General features: G+C 52.8%; 1 protein-coding gene across 4 annotated transcripts; it reads right to left on the bottom strand.

Moving 5' to 3' along the window:
• Positions 1–1,025: 1,025 nt before the first annotated feature.
• On the bottom strand, positions 1,026–17,705 carry LOC309611000 (glutathione S-transferase theta-3-like). 4 transcript variants are annotated; one of them, XM_082354676.1, is made up of 5 exons: positions 15,897–17,705; positions 4,832–4,919; positions 4,133–4,283; positions 1,789–1,965; positions 1,026–1,459 (listed from the first exon to the last, which is right to left on the bottom strand). In XM_082354676.1, the coding sequence occupies exons 1-5, from the start codon at positions 16,111–16,113 to the stop codon at positions 1,265–1,267; spliced, it is 828 nt and encodes a 275-aa protein (XP_082210802.1). In that variant the 5' UTR covers positions 16,114–17,705; the 3' UTR covers positions 1,026–1,264. The 4 variants fall into 4 exon arrangements, with proteins under 4 accessions (XP_082210802.1, XP_082210804.1, XP_082210803.1 ...); XM_082354678.1 differs by lacking the exon at positions 15,897–17,705 and adding an exon at positions 6,305–6,522; XM_082354677.1 differs by lacking the exons at positions 1,026–1,459; positions 1,789–1,965; positions 4,133–4,283; positions 4,832–4,919 and adding exons at positions 7,895–8,352; positions 8,558–8,734; positions 12,327–12,478.
• Between the last annotated feature and the right edge of the window lie 80 nt (positions 17,706–17,785).

The following is a 17,785-nucleotide window of genomic DNA, read 5'->3' as shown; positions in this document are numbered from 1 at the left end:
AAAGGCCCAATGCAGCCAAATTAATTAATTAATTAATTAAAACAAAAAAACCGTGTAAGTCTGTTGAGGTTGCCAAACATGGTACTCTCATCTGCGTTGTAAAGTTGTTTGAATTGTAAATGACAAAGATAATTGAAATTGTATGGGTGTATATGAACAATTTCAATTACACATCTAAAATTCTATTTAAGTGCACATATTAAAGGAGCCTCTATGGGAGGCAGGCAGGCTGAGGCTCTGTCTGTCCATGACCCTGTCTCCTTCGTTTATTAGATGATTCAGATATCAGAGGGTCTAGGACACAAGACAGGTAGATTGTGACCATCCTGAGGGACAGGTGACAAGTCTGGGACCCAGGGTGTAGCTTGGAGAAGACAGTGGCCGGGGTTACGAGTAGGCATGGGAGAGCAAAGCCCCTCAGCAGCACCAGAAAGGCCAGGAACTAACCTGAAATTTCCCTCCCTGCAAGGAGGTTCATGAACCAGCCCTGCACCCCACCTGTGGGAGACAGCGTCACCCCAGAGGGAGGAGAGAGACCTAGGAGACTGAGGTGATTCCTGATTGTGACTCTCTTTACCAAGTCAACTGTGACATGTGCCAGCCCAGGGGGCATGGAACCAGCTCCCTGCCAGGACTGAGGGAGGGAAGCATTGGGGCTGAGGAGCCCAGAGGGGTCACCTGACTTGGCCTAGGGTGAGAAGTTGGAGGAATTCTCCCTGGAGAAGGACGTGGTAACAAATGCCAAAAGACCAGGAAGAGCACCAGGCAGGAAAGGTGAGGGGGAGCCCGGTAAGCAGCAGAAATAGGCTGAGCCAAGGCCAGGAGGCCAAGGAGGAAGCTGGGAGTTGGTGCTGGGGCGGGGGGGTGGAGCCAGAAAAATGTTGGGCTACTGGGGGAAACCAGAGGGGGTGCCCTGGAGGGACGGGGGCAAGGCCTCAAATGTAAAGTTCAGTGACTCATCCTTTGTCCTTTAGCCTCAGGGCAGTGAGGCACCAGGGTAAGTTTCAAACAGGAGAGGGCCAGGGTCAGGGTCACATCTGTGTTTACTAAAGCTATTTCCAGAGGTCACATGGAAGTCAGCGTGCAAGGGGTAAGGGTGAAGTTGGCAGGCAGACAGAAGAAGGAACACAGGACTGGCGTGTGGAAGACACTGTGGACCGGACTCTGCGCAGGTGTCTCGCTCACAGCCAAGGGGAGGCAGTGCCATTTCTTTATTCTGAGGACAGAGCTCCGTCGACGGTGGCTCTGCAGGCCCACCCGGTACTCACTGCAACAAAAGCTGCGCCAAGGGCTTCAGCCTCTCCTTCATGGCAGTGTCGGCTGGAGGCAGGTCCTTAGCCTTCATGATGACCGCGTGGGCCTCCTGGAAGAGGTCCTCCCCCACCGCAGCTTCCACGCGCTGGCGCCACGCAGCCAGCTTAGGCCGGCTTTTGAAGATGTCACAGCCGGCGCCGACAGGCTATGGGAGAGGGAGCCGGGTGGAGGGGTGGGACCCAGGGAAGCACAAGGCAGCATGTCCCAACTTAGGGATCCCTTGGGTGGATTTTCCCTCCTCTGCCACACGGGTGATAGGCTGGGGCTTCTCCTCCAGGAAATACCGAGAAGCTGCTCAATATCCCTGCAGGGTGGGGTTTTTAAGCCCCTTTTTACAGATGAGGACGCTGAGGCTCAGAGGGGGAAGTGACCCGCCCAGGGCCCCCCAGCCAGAAAGGGCAATGTGAGCTGGTACATTGGCTCTCTCCCAGGGTACCTCAATGCCCAGCTGGCCCCCCACCCCACGACACTCACATGCATCAGCTCTGTGATGGCCACCAAGTCTGCCACTGAGATGTGAGGCCCAGAAAGGAAGTCCTGGTCCTTCAGGAACTTGTCCTCAAGCAGCTGCAGGCACCTGTCCAGCTCGGCCAGAGTAGATGCCAGTGTCTCAGGGGGCACCCGTTGGCCCAGTAACACAGGGAACAACATCTGGTAGGCGGGCAGGCAGAGGGAGGGCTCAGGGTCTGCCCAAGGCCCAGCATGGTTCCTGCTCTCATTCCACCTATCAGCCATCCTTCGCATTTCTCCTCACTCCAATCTACCATTTCCCGCCCATGGCCACTACCAGCCCAGGCCTTATCCCTTACTCAGGCACAGATAGCCTCCACCTCTTCCTGGGTCATCACATCGGGCAGCCGGGGGATACTTCGGCAATCCAAGTCTGCCCATATCTTCTCCCTGCATAAAGCCTTCCATGGCTCCCTGGTGCCCTCACCGCAAAGGCCTCAACACAGGGCAGCAGCCATCCTCTCCCACCCCACCTCCCACTCCACCCCAGGCTTCTCAAATGGGAATGTGCGTGCGGATCCCTCTGGGATGTGGTTCAAGTGTACGGTCCTAATCAGTACACCTGGGTGGGGCCTGAGACTCTGCATTTCCAAGCTCCCAGGTGACGCTCATGCTCCTGGCCCATGGCCCACACTCTGAGTAGCAAACATCTATACTCACTCTCCTGGACTTCTCTCCATTCTGCCCTCAAATGCACCGGGCTTCCCCCCCACCCCACAGCTTGTAAAGCTATGGAAACCTTCTTTGTGCCAAATGGACCCCCAGAGGGAATTCCCTGGCCGTCCAGTGGTTAGACTTCAGCGCTCACTGCCGAGGGCCTGGGTTTCATCTCTGGTCAGGGAACTAAGATCCCACAAGCTGCACGGCCAAAAACAACAACAACAACAACAAATGGGCCCCCAGAACAGTGGTTCCATACAGGCAGCAGGGGCCAGCTCACACTCCCTCACACACACAGGGAGCCTGCTCTGTGCCAGACACTATGTAAGTGCTTTACCAATAATAACTCAGAATTCACATTTCAAAAACCTCTGCACGTTTGATAAGTAAAAATGGTATCTGCATGCTCTTTTAATGTGCATTTGCTTGATTTTTACTGAAGTTACATGTTTTCATCCATTTATTGACCCTTTCTCTCTGTCCTTCAGTTACATCTCTGCTGGTTTCTTCTGCGCATTTTTCTCCTGTGTTTTGATGGGCTTCTAAGAGCATCTTATTTTTTTTTTAAAGCATATTTATTTATTTATTTATTTATTTAATTTATTTATTGATGCGTTGGGTCTTCGTTGCTGCGCCCAGGCTTTCTCTAGTTGCGGCGAGTGGGGGCTACTCTTCCTTGTGGTGCGCGGGCTTCTCATTTTGGTGGCTTCGCTTGTTGCAGAGCACGGGCTCTAGGCGCGCGGGCTTCAGTAGTTGCGGCATGTGGATTCTGGACTTCTCCGGTGGCGTAGTGGTTAAGAATCCGCCCACCAGTGCAGGGGACACGGGTTCGAGCCCTGGTCTGGGAAGATCCCACATGCCGCGGAGCAGCTAAGCCCGTGTGCCACAACTACTGAGCCCGCACTCTGCAACTACTGAAGCCTGCATGCCACAACTACTGAATCCCGTGCGCCTAGAACCGGTGCTCTGCAACAAGAGAAGCCACTGCAATGAGAAGCCTGCGCACCGCAACGAAGAGTAGCCCCCGCTCACCACAACTAGAGAAAGCCCGCGCGCAGCAACGAAGACCCAACACAGCCAAAAATAAAAATAAAAAATAAAATTTTTTTTAATGTTCTTTCTAACATTTCTTTGCCAAGATCTTTCCCAGTTTTTTTGCTTGTTTTCATTCTTTTTTTTTCTTACACAGATTTTGTGTAAAATCGATTAGCCTTTTCTTTAAGTCTCCCACTGTTACTAGGCTTATAAATCCTTGCATACCCAGAAATCAGATCAACATTTAGTGAAATATCTTATTTCTTCCTACTTTGAGGTTTTTCGCTTAACACCTCTCCATCTGGAAAGTACATGTGTAGCAAAGTGAAGGTTTGATTCTTTTCTCTCCCAAAAGACGATATTCCCAGGCAGCCTGGAGTGTGCAAAAGGGCACAAGATTAATTTCCAGCAGCTCAGGAATCAAGACATATTGGGGGAGTCATTCCCAGGCTCTGTGCCTTGGTTTCCCCTCTGGGAAACAAGTTGGTTGCCCTGGAGCATCTCTGGCATTCTAGAATTTAGTGTTCTCAGGTCTCAGGTCTGAATGGAATGCTTTCGACAGAAAGCACCATCCCCCGGTCACCGAGGAAGGGCTCCCTGCTCCAAAGCTCACCTTCTGCCACATGGTCCGGGTGCAGCTTGTTCGCAGGGCCGTGTGCTGCCACGCCAGGTACTCATCCACACGGGCTCGGGCCTGCAGGTCCTGGGGGTACCAGTGGTCGGGGGCCTCATACTTGCGGGTCAGATACAGCAGGATGGCCACACTGGGGGACACGGTGGGTGCAGGGGACATGCCCCAGTCACTCTTTAACCATTCCACAGGGGCCAGGCCCTGGGTGAGGCCGGTCCCTGCTCCTCACACATCTTTGCCCAGCTCCTGGGGGTGGAGCATTTCACTGTTTCTGGTACAGAGTAGGAGTGTGAGGCTCAGAGAGGTTAAGTGACAGCCAGGATCACACAGCTCTATGTTGGGCCATCCTATCATCAGAACTAAGGGCACCAAGTGAAAAACAAAATGTCATGAGATTTCAGAAAGTGGGCGTACGCTCAGAGAAATCTCCCATGAGGAAGCAGTGCCCAACATGTGTCCCGAAGGATGAGAGTGACTCCAATACCATTCCCCAACATCTCCAGGGCAGGGACAGCACCAGGAGGAAGACCAGGCGCCCCTCCCAGCCCTGGGCAGCTCTGCTGACTTCAACCCACTCTCCACCCTAGGGCTGGCAAGGGGCTCAGGGCACACAAGCCATGATCCAAGCCATCAACGGTGGACACACAGATGGCTGACTGGTGCAGCCAAGGGACCCGTTACCTCTCAGCCAAGGTGAAGTCCCCATCCTTCAAGGCTGGCACCTTCCTCAGGGGGTTCACCTGGGCAAAGTCATCGCTGTAGTGCTGACCTGTGGGAGAGACCAGGGAGGCAGGTGGGGAGAACTCTGAGCCCTCTGAGGTCTCTGCCCACCCCCTACCCCAATGTCCAGGCACCAACTTTCTGAGGCCTCCATCCAGGTGGGGCATCAGAGAAGACAAGGCCACTCTGCTGGTCAGCGGATCACACACGCTGAGCCTGCCGGAGGTCCCCCCTTCCTGTGTCCACCCCCACCTTGGAACCTGGGTCAAGTAGCATCTCAGTTTGGACTTGGGAGGAGAGTGATTCACTGCAGCTGTAATCCACCCCAGCCCCGGCCAACTCCATCCACGCATCAGACACTCTAGCCTCCTCCCTGGGCTCTAGGCTTGTCCGCTGCAGTCCCCCTCTCTATGCCAACTGGGTGACCTGTCTACACCCCAGAGCTCCAGCCACACCTGCTCCCGGCCCTCAGCAAACCTCGCTCTCACCAGCAATACCTGCCCGACTCAGCCACTCAACCTCCTGCAGGTCAGCTCCTCTTTCTTTCTTGTGCCAAACCTTCAAGGCTCCTCCCCCACAGGGATTCCCAGGTCTGAAACACATCTGCATACCTCCCTGGCCTGGGCCAGTGCAGAGGGTACACCAAGTAATGTATGCGGAGTCGGAGGGCTTCAGTGGAGCCGGGATCCAGCCTGGCCGTAGGACCGCCTGTGGGCCTCTTTGCCCTTCTACTGCATGGACGGAATCACCCCTACCCATCCTCCCTCTAGAAATTGCCTCTGTGCCCAGCCCCCACCCCAAGGAGCATTGAAAAGTCAGAGCAACCTGGCATCAAAGCAGCTGGTGGCTCACGCTGGGGCACCAGAGGCAGAAGGTGGGCAGGCTCAGCCAAGCAGGGGTCTCCCTCTGGGCCTGCAGGAGGGGCTCTGAATCCAGAGCTTATCCTACTGTCCAGTTACAGACCTGCCCCCTCCCCGGATTCTGTATAAATGGAGGGGACCTAGGCAGGCACAGGTAGGAGTAAAGAGGAGACCAGATGCAGGTGTCCAACCTCCTCCTGCCAGCAGACCCAGAAACTCAAGAGATGGGGGCTGCTTCCACTGGGAATGAGGAGGCAGTTCACTGTTATCTCCAAGCCCAGGTGTGGAGGTGTTGGAGCTGTCACTCCACTTCCCGCGGCCCCACACCCCCACACCCCCACACCCCCACTGCTCTCTACCTGCTCTGCTCCTTCCTAACCTGTGTTTTGAAGAACGGTTAGTATTCACTAGGCAAAGGTCAAGACTCTGAAAATACACAACTTATAGGCGAAGCCACGGTTTCCGACTGGAGTCTGTCTCTTGCCGTCTGTCTGCGCAGGCCGCCTGACCGTGGGGCCCCGGGAGTCCGTGTGCACAGAGGGGCCCAGACCCTGGGCCTGCCTGCCGGGCCCACCTTTGAGCAGGTCCACGGTGCGCAGCTCGAAGGGGATGCCGTTCTTCTTGGCGAAGATGTAGACGGCGCGGCAAGGCTGGGACAGCAAGTCCAGGTAGAGCTGCAGGCCCATGGCGGGGGCGGGGGTTAGGATTAGTGCAGGACTGGGGCAGAAACGGCGGGCAGGGACCACCGGCCACCCAGCCGGCGGCCGGGCGCAGCCTGATTACTCGAGCCCGGCCACGCCCTCCCCGCCCATTGGATGGTGCCGGAGAACTTTGGACCAATCAGCAGCGGCCTCGCTCTCCCGCCTTCCCTCTCCAGAGGTCTGGGCTGGGGTCCCTTTCCTGGTGGGCAGGGTACAGGGAGATGGACTCTGACAGTTTCTCGCCGCCAGGTCACTCCCCTAACCCGGACCTCAATGTCTACCTGAGTCAAATGGGGCGGGGGGATGATATTGTGAGGACGACGTTGAGGGCGCTTCCAACGCAGACACTCAATGAATTTAGAGTCGAAAGTGTTGGCCCAAGCCACCTTCCCCCACTCGCGGAGGGATCTGAAAGAGGAAGGACTTAAGTGTCCCCGGGAACACAAATAGAGGAGGAGAAAGGAGGTGCCACGGCCTCCCCTGGGCCCACTGCACAGGGTGGAGGCTGGGGAGGGCGTGTGGACCTCTGCACCCAGCAAAGACTAGGTCCACACCTCAGGAAGCCGCCCCTCCCCAACCTTCCTTACACTCCCGGCTACTCCCTCCAGCAAAGCAGAAGCCCTGTGGGGCCCATCTAGAGGTTTGCAGGGGGGCCTGGGGCCTCCCCACTTGCTTTTCAGGGCCAAACCCCTCCAACTACAAGCCTGGAGCTCCTGAAGTCTGTGGCTATGATGCCCTCATTCTCTAAGCAAGCCTCCTGGGTAAAAAACCCTGTCCCCAAACCCAAGACTCAGAGAAAGCCCCTTGGCAAGAGGATCGGTTACTGGAAAACTTGAGAATAGCTTGGCCTTCCTGGGCCCCAGGCTCCCAGTTTAAAGAAGACCTATCCCCCCAGGGCGGGGCCATGTTCTCCACCCCCTCCAGTGGACTGCCCTCCTCCACATGTCACCCTTGGCCGGATTACTGCAATATCCAAATCTCCCTGCTTCCTCCCTGGCCACCGTCCAGTCCAACCCCCAACAGCAGCCAGAATATTATCCTAAAACGCAAGCTGAGCATTCCGTTCCTGTTCATGGTTTGCAGCTCCTAAGTGTGGCATTTAAGGCCCCGCATGACTGAGTCCTGACCAGGAGAGCTGCTGTTTGGATTTCCCCTCCCGACCAATTCCTCAGGACAGATGCAGGACTTGTGATTTACAATACTTGGTGCCAAAGGGCCACGTCCTGGGTGACTGGCCCAGCAAAGCGATAGCTGGCATGCCTACAGCCAACACCAGTGGATGCCCGATACCCCTGCTGTCTTTCTCTAAGAACTAGAAGGCAAGGGGGCATTTGTTAATTTCACTCTTGACAACCATCAGGGAGAAACTGATCCATGGGGCCTAGGAAAGGGGGTTGTCTTTTGAATAGAGGCCAAGACCAAGGTCAGGACAGAAAGAAGTTCAAATAAACCACACCTCAGAGTTACAAGCAGAGGCTCAGGCTGAGCCCAGGTTTATTTCCCAAACTGAAAAGAAGATGCAGTGATTAAAGGAGACAAGGTCTGGGTATGCCATTCTCATCGTGGCTTTTAGGCAGCTGTGGAAGATGAGTGGGGACCTGGCCCAGGGAGCAGAGGGGCAGTGGGACTCAGGCAAGTCACGCCTGTTCTCTGGGTCTGCCTCCCATGGGACATGGAAAGGAAGGTGCTTTGTGAACTGCCAAGGGCAGAGCAGAGGCTTCCCGGCTCACTGGATCATGGACAGAACCCTAGGCATCAACTTCCGCTTAATGGTGGGGTCTGCAGGCTGGGAGTCCTTGGCCTTCAGGATGACCTCATGGGCCTCCTGGAAGAGGACCTCCCCCACTGCCGCCTCCACGCGCTGGTGCCACACAGCCAGCTTGGGTCGGCCTTCAAAGACTTGGCAGCCGGCACCCACAGGCTGTAGGGAGACAGGGGACAGGATGGGGATGGATGGGTGAGGCCAAGTATGGCAGCATCTACTTGGTTTGGAGGCCACAGAACTCCAGAAGGTTTCTACACATAAGCACAGTCCCATGGCCAGGTGGGGCAGTGTGAGCAGGACTTCAGCAGCCACCTAGGACCTCCCCTGCCTAGTCCCCCCAACAACCGCCCACAGTACTCACATGCATGAGCTCCGTGATGGCTATCAGGTTAGCCAGAGAGATGTGGGGCCCAGCGAGAAAGGCCTTGTTCTGGAGGAACTTGTCCTCAAACACCTGCAGGGTCATGTCCAACTCTGCCAGCATGGCTGTCAGCATCTCGGGAGAGACCGGCTCACCCAGGTAAACAGGGAGCATCACCTGGTGGGTGGGCAGGCAAAGTCGGGGGTTAGGGCCCAGCCCAGCCTCAGGGGCAGGAAGGCAAGCCTCCCTGCCCTTAGAGCTGCCTCCTGGTTCCATGCATTTTTTTTTCCTACAGGGAAATTCCTAAAGGACTCCTTTTCCCAGAACTATTCCTGCTCCCACAATCTGAGCCTGGGGCATCTGACAGAAGGCTTCAAACCCCTTTGAGAATGACTCAGAGGGGACCTGAACAATGAGTTTCATACTTTGGGGGGAGCGCCTGGCTTAGGAACGATTATTTTTTAACCTCTTTCCCCCAGATTATAAAATCAGTACCTCATACAGTATAATTAGGAGGATGGGCTTTTAAGGTCTCAACTTTGTTGCTTATAAACTATTTGAACTAGAGCAAAACACTCAAACCCTCTGAGCCTTGATTTCCACATCTGTGATATGGGAATAATAATACAGGGCTCATCTTGTAAATGGAAAAGTGAGGCCCAGAGAGAGACAGACAGTTGCCTGAGACCACACAGCTAAGAAAAGACTAAGCCAAGCATGGAACTGACGTCTTCTGACCCAGGGAGCTGCCAGGGACTAGGGAGAAGAGCCAGGAAAGGGTAGCATTCAGGATTCTGGGAGGAGGGCATTTGGGGTGAAGTCATGAACAGCCTCAGGCTTGCCAGAGCTGTCAGGGAGACACAGTGGATGGGGAGCAGGGGAGGGAGCTTCATGCTCAGTCTGGTGTTTTGTTGGGTAAAGTTGCTTGGGGAGGCTGGGACTCTGGAAAGGTAAACAGGACTAGGATTGTGCACAAGCCCTGGTGGCTTCTGTTTCTTCCCCCAAACAAGGTAGACAGGGTCAGTGATCACCCACTGGTGGCCTGGAGGCCAGTGCTGGGCTAATGACATTCCTTCGGCTGCAGACTTTTTAAAACTATGGATCACTTGCTGACATTTAAAAGTGGAGACATTTCATATAAAAATTCTGAAATTTCCAGCTTCTTTTTAACATAAAGGTGCTGGCCACACAGGGCCAGCATCCCTACCTGGCCACCAGCACAGCATCTAAGGCTGCTGCTGGGGAGAAGCTGCTCCTTGGTGGGGGGAGCGGGAGGGTGGGGGAAACAACGGCTCTTAGTTTGCCAAACCCCACATAAGCCCACCTCTCGTGTATTCTCTGCCTCACCCCAGCAGCAGACTGTCTACATTTCCCTTCTGTTCCCATGGGGTGGTTCCAAAGTTCTTAGGGTTTTAAAAAGTGTTTTTATTCCTCTTTAAATATAAAAGACCATAAGAGGGTAATAAATAAATTCTGATTTATTCTCATCAGGAAATGCTATAGAGTAGTTAGAAAAAAATAAATTAGACCCACCCATAGCACTATGGAAAAATGCAAGTTCCAGAATGATATGAGAGCATTTATATAAAATTGTAAGCACTCAAAGCAAAACTTTATTTTTATGGCTACACATAAATGTAATAATGTAGAAAATCGTGAACTGAAAGGACTTGAACCAGATCCTGGGGAGCAGGGGGCACCTCAGGAAGGAATGAGGGCAACAAAGAGGTCTTTTGACTTTTGTTCTCTAATGTTTCCTTTTTTATATAAAAAAATGATAGAAGACACAATAAAACTCATGACCCAGAATTAGCCATACACTTTCAAAAATGAGGAGTGCACTTCTGATGAGGATATGACAGTCCCAAAAACCACTGCTCCCACCATAACACTGAAAAGAAAATAACCTTATTTTTCTTTAAAGTCTTCAAAGAATATAGAACTTTAAAAAAAAGAAAAGAACAAAAAAAGAAAAAAAAGAAAAAAGCCTATACCTGTTCTGTCCAATATGGAAACCACTGGCAACGAGAGGTTACTGAGCTCTTAAAATATGGCTGGTCTTAGGTGAAATGTGCTGTGCATGTAAAATACACACCAGAAAACAGACACAGATCAATGGAACAGGATAGAGAGCCCAGAAATAAACCCACGCACTTATGGTCAATTACAACAAAGGAGGGAAGAACATACAACAGAGAAAAAACAGTCTCTTCAATAAGTGGTGCAGGGAAAACTGGACAGCTACATGTAAAAGAATGAAATTAGAACATTCTCTAGCACCATACACAAAGATAAACTCAAAATGGATTAAAGACCTAAACGTAAGACCGGAAACAGTAAAACTCCTAGAGGAAAACATAGGCAGAACCACTGAGGGGCACTTAAGTGTCATTGTTGATGGACACTGGGGTTGCTTCCACAGCTATTGTGAATAATGGCTATTGTGAATATTGCTGCTACGAACATCTCTTTGAGACCCTGCTTTCGATTATCTTGGGTATATACCCAGAAGTGGAATTGCTGGGTCATGTGGTAATTGTATTTTTAATTTTTTTGAGGAACCATCATACTGTTTTCCACAGCAGCTGCACCACTTACCATTCCCATCAACAGCGCACAAGAGTTCTACTTTCTTCTTATTCTCACCAACACTTGTTATTTTGTTCATATATATATATATGTAATAGCCATTCCAGTGGGGGTGAAGTGGTATCTCATTATAGTTTTAATTTGCACTTTCCTAATTAGTGATACTGAACATATTTTCATGTGTTTATTAGCCAAAATGATACTATTTTGAGTACACTGGGTTAAGTAAAATATATTCATTTCAGCTGTTTCTTTTTACTTTTTAATTGTGGCTACTAGAAGATTTAAGACTGCATATGTGTCTCACTTTGTACTTTGCTGCAGCACTGGACTAAATGAACTAAATTCCAGAGGGCACGAGTCCTCCCTAGGTAAGCCACGTTCATCCCTGGGGTCCAGGCAAGCAGGGGTGCAAGGCTGCCATCAGCATAGGAGTTTTCTGATGAAGCAGCCACGTGGGGAACTTAGGGCAGGGCTGAAAAGCAGAGCCATCTCACGGTGGTAGTTGATGCTTAGATTCCAAATCCCTGCTGGAGGAAAGGGAGCAACCTGATTCCACCCTCCAGATACCTGAAACCAGAGACGAACTGAAACTAATTAATGCCACATCCCAGCCCCACTCCTGACTAGCTGGAAGGGAGGAACCTCCCACCAAGACTGCCTGATAGAGGAAAGTGCAAGCCCTTTCTCGGGTATTTATTATGTATTCAGTCTCTACTCTCCTTTTGTACATAATGTGCAGCACATAATAATAAATTATAAGACATACAGAGAAAGAGGAAAATGTGGCCCATAATCAAGAAGGATAAAAAAACAACCAATAGAGACAGACTCGCAGAGAACCCAGGGGTTGAAATTAGCTGACAAAGACTTTTAAGTAACTATTATAAATATGTTAAAGAATTTAGAAGAAAAGATGGACCAAGTGGGTGAGCGGATGGTGAATCTCAGCAGAGACATGGAAACTCTAAAAAAGAACCAAATGGAATTTCTAGAACTGAAAATTACATATCTCGAATAAAGAATGTATTAGATGGGCTTACCAGCAAACAGAAGAAAGGATTAGGAAGTCAAAGTCAGATCAATAGAAGCTATTCAAACTGAAAGGAAGAATGCAATGTTGCCCGAGCCCTTTTGGGGTGATGTCCTCACTGCCCCCGCCTGGGGAGGGGCACCTCACCTTATGCCACAGGAGCCGGAGGCAGTTTCTCCGCAGGGTTGTGTGCTGCCAGGCCAGGTACTCATCCACATGGGCACAGGCTTGTGTGGTCCTGGGGGTACCAGTGGTCAGGGACCTTATACTTGCGGGCCAGGTAGAGCAGGATGGCCACACTGTGGGGGAGGGGAGGACATGATGGGTGGGGGAAAGTATGGAGCTAGGGGCTTTATACAGAGTCCCTTCCTTAACCTTCCTGACCATGTGCCAAGGTATTTGCTCGGTTTCCAGACAAGGAAGCCGGGCTCAGAACAGGGATGGGAGTTGCCCAGGGCACACAGCCTTTGGTGGCAGAACTGAAAGTCTGTCTATGGGTAATACCCAAGCTCATCCTATCACCAGGTGAAATCCCACAGCAAGTCCTGCCAAGTGTTCTGAGACAGCTTCTGATGGGAAAACCAGAGAGAGCTTCCTGGAGGAGTTGGCATCAAAGCTGAGCCTTAAAGAAGCTGTTCTTTCCAGTCTGCATCTACTCTCGTCATCCGACATCCAGCCCCTCCCAGATGGCCTGGTGGTTCAAAAAGGCTTTCCTGTTGCCCCTAAAGCACCTGCTGGAAACACCGGGGGTGGGGGGAGGGCGGGTGCTGCGGGATCACGGACCAGCAGGGCAGACAACGCTCCCGCAGCTCCCCTCCTGCCCTGGGTTAGGAGGGCTGCCTTGGTGTTGGGGCGGTGGTGGACCCGGAAGGGCACTGAATGTGGGAATTTGGGGCCATAGGAAGGCCTTCGGGAACTCGGGATACCCCAGGGGCTGGGCACCCCAGCCAAAGGGGCAGAAAACCTCTGTATCTGCCACTGGCCTAGGTTCCCTGCACCCACACCCAGCTGAACAGCTCACTTGTCTTTTTGCTCTTTTTGCTCCCAACTAATTGTTCAAGGAAGCTCCGAGGAGGGCCGCAGGTCCCTGGGAGCCATGCACCTCCCAAAGTAGGGGAGAAGAGACAGAGAAATGCAGAGATTGCACGCTGCCCCTGGCAGGTACCCTAGGGCGGTCAACAGTGGGCAGCACAGGACTCAGGACAGTAAGGGCAGCAGGAAGGAAGATGGCGTTGGCAGAAGGTGGGAGGAATTCTTTGGGGGTGCATCCACCTCAGGATTCCAGAGATGAGTTCAAAAGTTCCAGGTTCCCCTTGTTGTGGGAGGCATGACTTAGGTGATGAAGGGGGCGGAACTGGAAAAAAATTTCACCCTCCCTAAAGAGATTTCTACTTCTTGGGACTGTTGTGATGCAAAACATGCACATGTCTGGTGGTCCTCCCACGGGCATGGCCCACCCAGGGAAGGGGCAGCCCAGAGATGGAACCACTGGGGCATCAAAACACAAGTTTGGCCAACGGGCAGCCCTTGGAGGGGATGAATCCGCCCTGCCCCGCACCCCTTCCCGGGGACCCATCACCAACAACCACAGGATTGGTACAGATGTAAAACAGATGCGTTCTTTTCCAACCATCCCTGTGAACTGAAACCGTGGACAGGCAGGAGCCGGGGGTCAAGCCCTGACTCTCTGTAGGATGTTGGGCAAAGGGCCCTTCACCTCGGAGGACTTCAGTTTCCTGTCTATGAAATAGAGAGCTAGGACAAGATGGTTCTAGCGAGGTCTGGTAGCAGCCCTGGGTCCCCAGTTACCTCTCGGTCAAAATGAAGTCCCCGCCCTTCAAGGCAGGCACCTTCTGCCGGGGGTTCACCTGGGCAAAGACATCACTGAGGTGCTGGCCTGCAGAGAGCCCATCGTGGTGGGTGGTGGGAGGAAAACGCCAAGCCCTGCCTGGCTGCGCCCACCCCCCACGCCACCCCCCTCGCAAGGCCCAGGCCCCAATTTCATGGCTCTTCTCCAGCCCCGGGCTGCTCTCCGGTGTGGGAAAGTCTGCTGTGGGAGGAGTGGGAGGCTGTTCTGCCAGCTGGTGCAGAAGACCTTGACACCCCTTGCCAGGTCCTGGTGGGCATAACCTTCCCCCAACAGCACACCCCCAAAACAGAGCTCAAGAAGCTCTGGCCAGGGTGGGGCCTCTCCTTGCCTGGGCCCTCACAGACACCCAACCCACTGCCTTTCCACCATGGCCAGCATCACAAGCGCCCATGCATGGTGTCCCCAGCTGCAGGGGCCGGGCGGCTGGTGCCCTGAGTACTGTGATTTCCTACGGTGCCCCTTTCCCTGTGGACTCTAAGGTAGGGTCACCAAACACAGACAAGTGGCCTCTTCCTGGTGTCCACTTATTGCAACCAACTTCCACAGGCCCCTGTGTGTCCCCTTGCTCACCCTGCCCTGGGCACCGGGGACAGAGCTGGCCCTATCGTTAGGCTCTGCATTCTTGTCTCGCCACAGCTCCCCAGAAAGGTGCAGCCCACTGTCCCCCAGGACCCTGACCTCTGCTCAAGCTCATATGAGTGTTTTCTGCTCCTTCAGATGCAGCCAGAGAGAAGCTTCTGAAGGGCACTTAAGCATCACTGCTGCCGTGCTCAACAGCCTTCAGTGGTTCCCCATTACCACGGGAGCAGGGGGAAGCTGCTCAAAGCCATAAACTATCCACTACCGCCTTACCCCTCCAGCCTCAGCCCCACTCTCTCTCCTCCCTTTCCCTCCCTTCAGACTGTTCCTTCACCAGGGACCCTCCCCTCCTCTCCTAGTGAAACACACCTCCTACTGCACCCTCTATTTGACAGCCCAGTTTGGACATCCCTTTGTCCCCATGCCCTCTCCCCTACCCCACACTCTGCAGAGGCAACCCCTGGGCAGGACAAGTGGGCAGTCCCCAGAGGAGGCTGGGAAGAGATGGCAATTCAGGCAGAAGGACAGGCTGGCACAAAGGCAGAATGGCAGGCGAGGCCCACCGAGCTGGGGGCGCTGGGTGGAAGGCTCAGCCAGGCAGAGTTGCCCTACTTGCCCCACCAGCAAAAAGGGAGATCTGCTTTCCCCTACCCCAGCTGCCATGCCAGCTGTGCCCTTGGGACCTTGGGGACCTGTCAGAGAAACAAACCCTCTTGCTAAGAGTGCAGGGCTTGCCAAGCCCCTGCAGTCCCCCTCCCACTCCCAGAACTCCCCATCGGCTGCCCCCCTTTCCAGTAGGAATAAGAGAGGCAGAGGACAAGGTAAGTGAAGGCAAAGCAGGAGGAGGAGGAAGGGACAGAGGAGGACCCAGTGCAGCCCAGGCCAGAGCATCAGCAGTTGGGGCCACAAAGGAGGGACTCACTCTGCCACACCCCCCATGCGGCCCCCTAAAGCCCTCTCCTCCTGCCCCTATCTCTTTCCCTGGGGCCCCATCCCTATGCCCAGGTGCACCGCCTCTGTTCGCAGCGTCCCTCCTCCTTTCCTCATGCCTCCCCCACTTTTTACTCCGCTTCAGCTGAGCCCCGTGGTCCATTCCATGGGATCAAGCAGAGTTTGGGGATCCCCGAATCTCGTATCTCCTTGGTGGCTCACCTATTCGGCACTGGCCCCAGGACAGGGGTGGCTCGGAGGGGGGGTCCCTCTAATTGGTGTTCGGCCTCCTCGTCCCTCCCTGACTTCTCGGTCCTCCAGACCCGGGCCTGGCCCACCTTTGCGCAGGTCCACGGAGCACAGCTCGAAGGGGATGCCGTTCTTCTTGGCGAAGATGTAGACGGCGCGGCAGGGTTGGGACAGCAGGTCCAGGTAGAGCTCCAGGCCCATGGCGGGGGCGGACCAGCCTCGCAAAGCAAGGGATACGGAACATAGCAAGCCCAGCGCTGGGTCTGAGGAGCAGCAGTGCGGCCCGCCCCCCTGGTAGCTCCCCATTGGCGCTCGGGCCACGCACTTGGGTGCAATTGCGGATGCCCGGCGGGTCTGCAGGCTGGGCAGGGGCTCCGCATGGTCCCCCTGGGGGAGGCGGGGGGTGGGGGCTCAGAGGGCCCCCAGGCCCAAGCTCATCTCACTGAGCATAAAGTCTTCAAGGCTCATCCTAGTTGTAGCGTGTGTCAGAAGTTCCTGTTTTACAGATGAGAAAATTGAGGCCCACAGTGATTACAGGTCCAGAAAGTCTGACTCCAGCATCTACGCTCTTGGCCACAAGCTGCAGAGATCCTGGCGCCAGCAATAGGCAAAGCCTCAGGGCTTACGGTCAGCGTGGTAGGCTAACTCACTTCGCCCCAGTGCGCGTCCCGGACTCTGACAGCAGGTCTTCCTGCTCCTGCCAGCACAGTGCCTCAATCTCGTTCCCTGGGTTTGTTTCTTCCCTCCTCTGGGCCTCTGTTTCCCCATCTTTAAAATGATGGAGCAATCCCACTGAAAGATCCAGCAATCCCACTTCTGGGCATATATCCAAAGAAAATGAAAACAGGATCTGGAAGAGATATCTGTAATCCCATGTTCATTGCAGCATTATCCACAATAGCCAAGATATGGAAACAACCTAAGCGTCTGTTAAGGGGTGAATGGATAAAGAAAATTTGGAGAATATACACTGACACATACAGAGGAATCTTTCATTCAGCCTTTGAAAAGAAGGAAATCTTGTCATTTGCAACAACATGGATGAACCTGGAGGTCATTATGCTAAGTGAAATAAGACAGGCCCAGAAAGAAATACTGCCTGATCTCACTTATGCTGTGTGGAATCTAAAAAAAGTGGAACTCTAACAAGCAGAGGGTAGATGGTGGTTACCAGGGGCTGGAGGGGGAGAAGGGAAATGGAAACATATTGGTCAAAGGGTATGAAGTTTTGAATACCCAAGATAAGTAAGTTATGGAGATCTAATGCACAGCATGGTGACTATAGTTAACAGCACTGCATGGTATACCTGAAATTTGCTGAGTAGTTCTTAATTATTCTCAGCAACAACAAAAAATGGTAACTGTCTGCTGAAAGGAAAAAAAAAAAGCACAACCTGAGTGTTGTGAGTGAAGTTTGATCCAGGGTCTTGCTGAAAACTACAGCACAGGAGACAGCCTTTTCAAAAATCCAGTTTTTGTTTCATTGATCTTCTCTACTGTTTTTCTCTTCTCTATTTATCTCCACTGGAATCTTTATTATTTCTTTTCTTCTGCTGGTTGTGATTTGAGATCTGTGTGCCTTTACAGCTATAAATTTGCTTCATAGCCCTGCTTCTGCTGCATCCCATAAGTTTGGGTGTGTTGTGTTTTTGTTTTCATTTGTTCAAAGTACTTTCTAATTTCCCTTGTGATTTCTTCTTTGATCCACTGGTTATTTAAAATTGGATTGTTTAATTTCCAGATATTTCATTTTCTAGTTTTCCTTCTGTTGTTGATCTCTCATTTCATTCCACTGTGTTCAGAAACACACACTGTATGATTTCAATCTGTTTAAATTTCTTGGGATTTATTTTATGGCTTCACAAAGGGTCTAAACTGGAGAATACTGCATGTGCCCTTGAGAAGAACGTGTATTCTGTGTTGTGGGTGCAGTGCTATGTGTAGTTGGCAGGCCGATGGGTTTAGGGTGTTGCTCAAT

The sequence above is a fragment of the Balaenoptera borealis genome, assembly GCF_965194805.1.
Source record: "Balaenoptera borealis genome assembly, chromosome: 14".
NCBI classification, from domain to species: domain Eukaryota; kingdom Metazoa; phylum Chordata; class Mammalia; order Artiodactyla; family Balaenopteridae; genus Balaenoptera; species Balaenoptera borealis.
Note: the sequence above shows the minus strand (reverse complement) of the source record. Positions and strands in the feature narration are given on the sequence as shown.

What these genes read in the sequence shown, in the direction of transcription:
- LOC309611000 (XM_082354676.1), bottom strand. Translation starts at nt 16,113, where the DNA reads ATGGGGAGCTACCAGGGGGGCGGGCCGCACTGCTGCTCCTCAGACCCA. An exon ending in GACTTCACCTTGGCTGAGAG is followed by an intron (nt 4,284 to 4,831) that starts GTAACGGGTCCC and finishes CGTGTCCCCCAG; the next exon opens with TGTGGCCATCCTGCTGTATC. An exon ending in CCATCACAGAGCTGATGCAT is followed by an intron (nt 1,460 to 1,788) that starts GTGAGTGTCGTG and finishes CCTCTCCCATAG; the next exon opens with CCTGTCGGCGCCGGCTGTGA.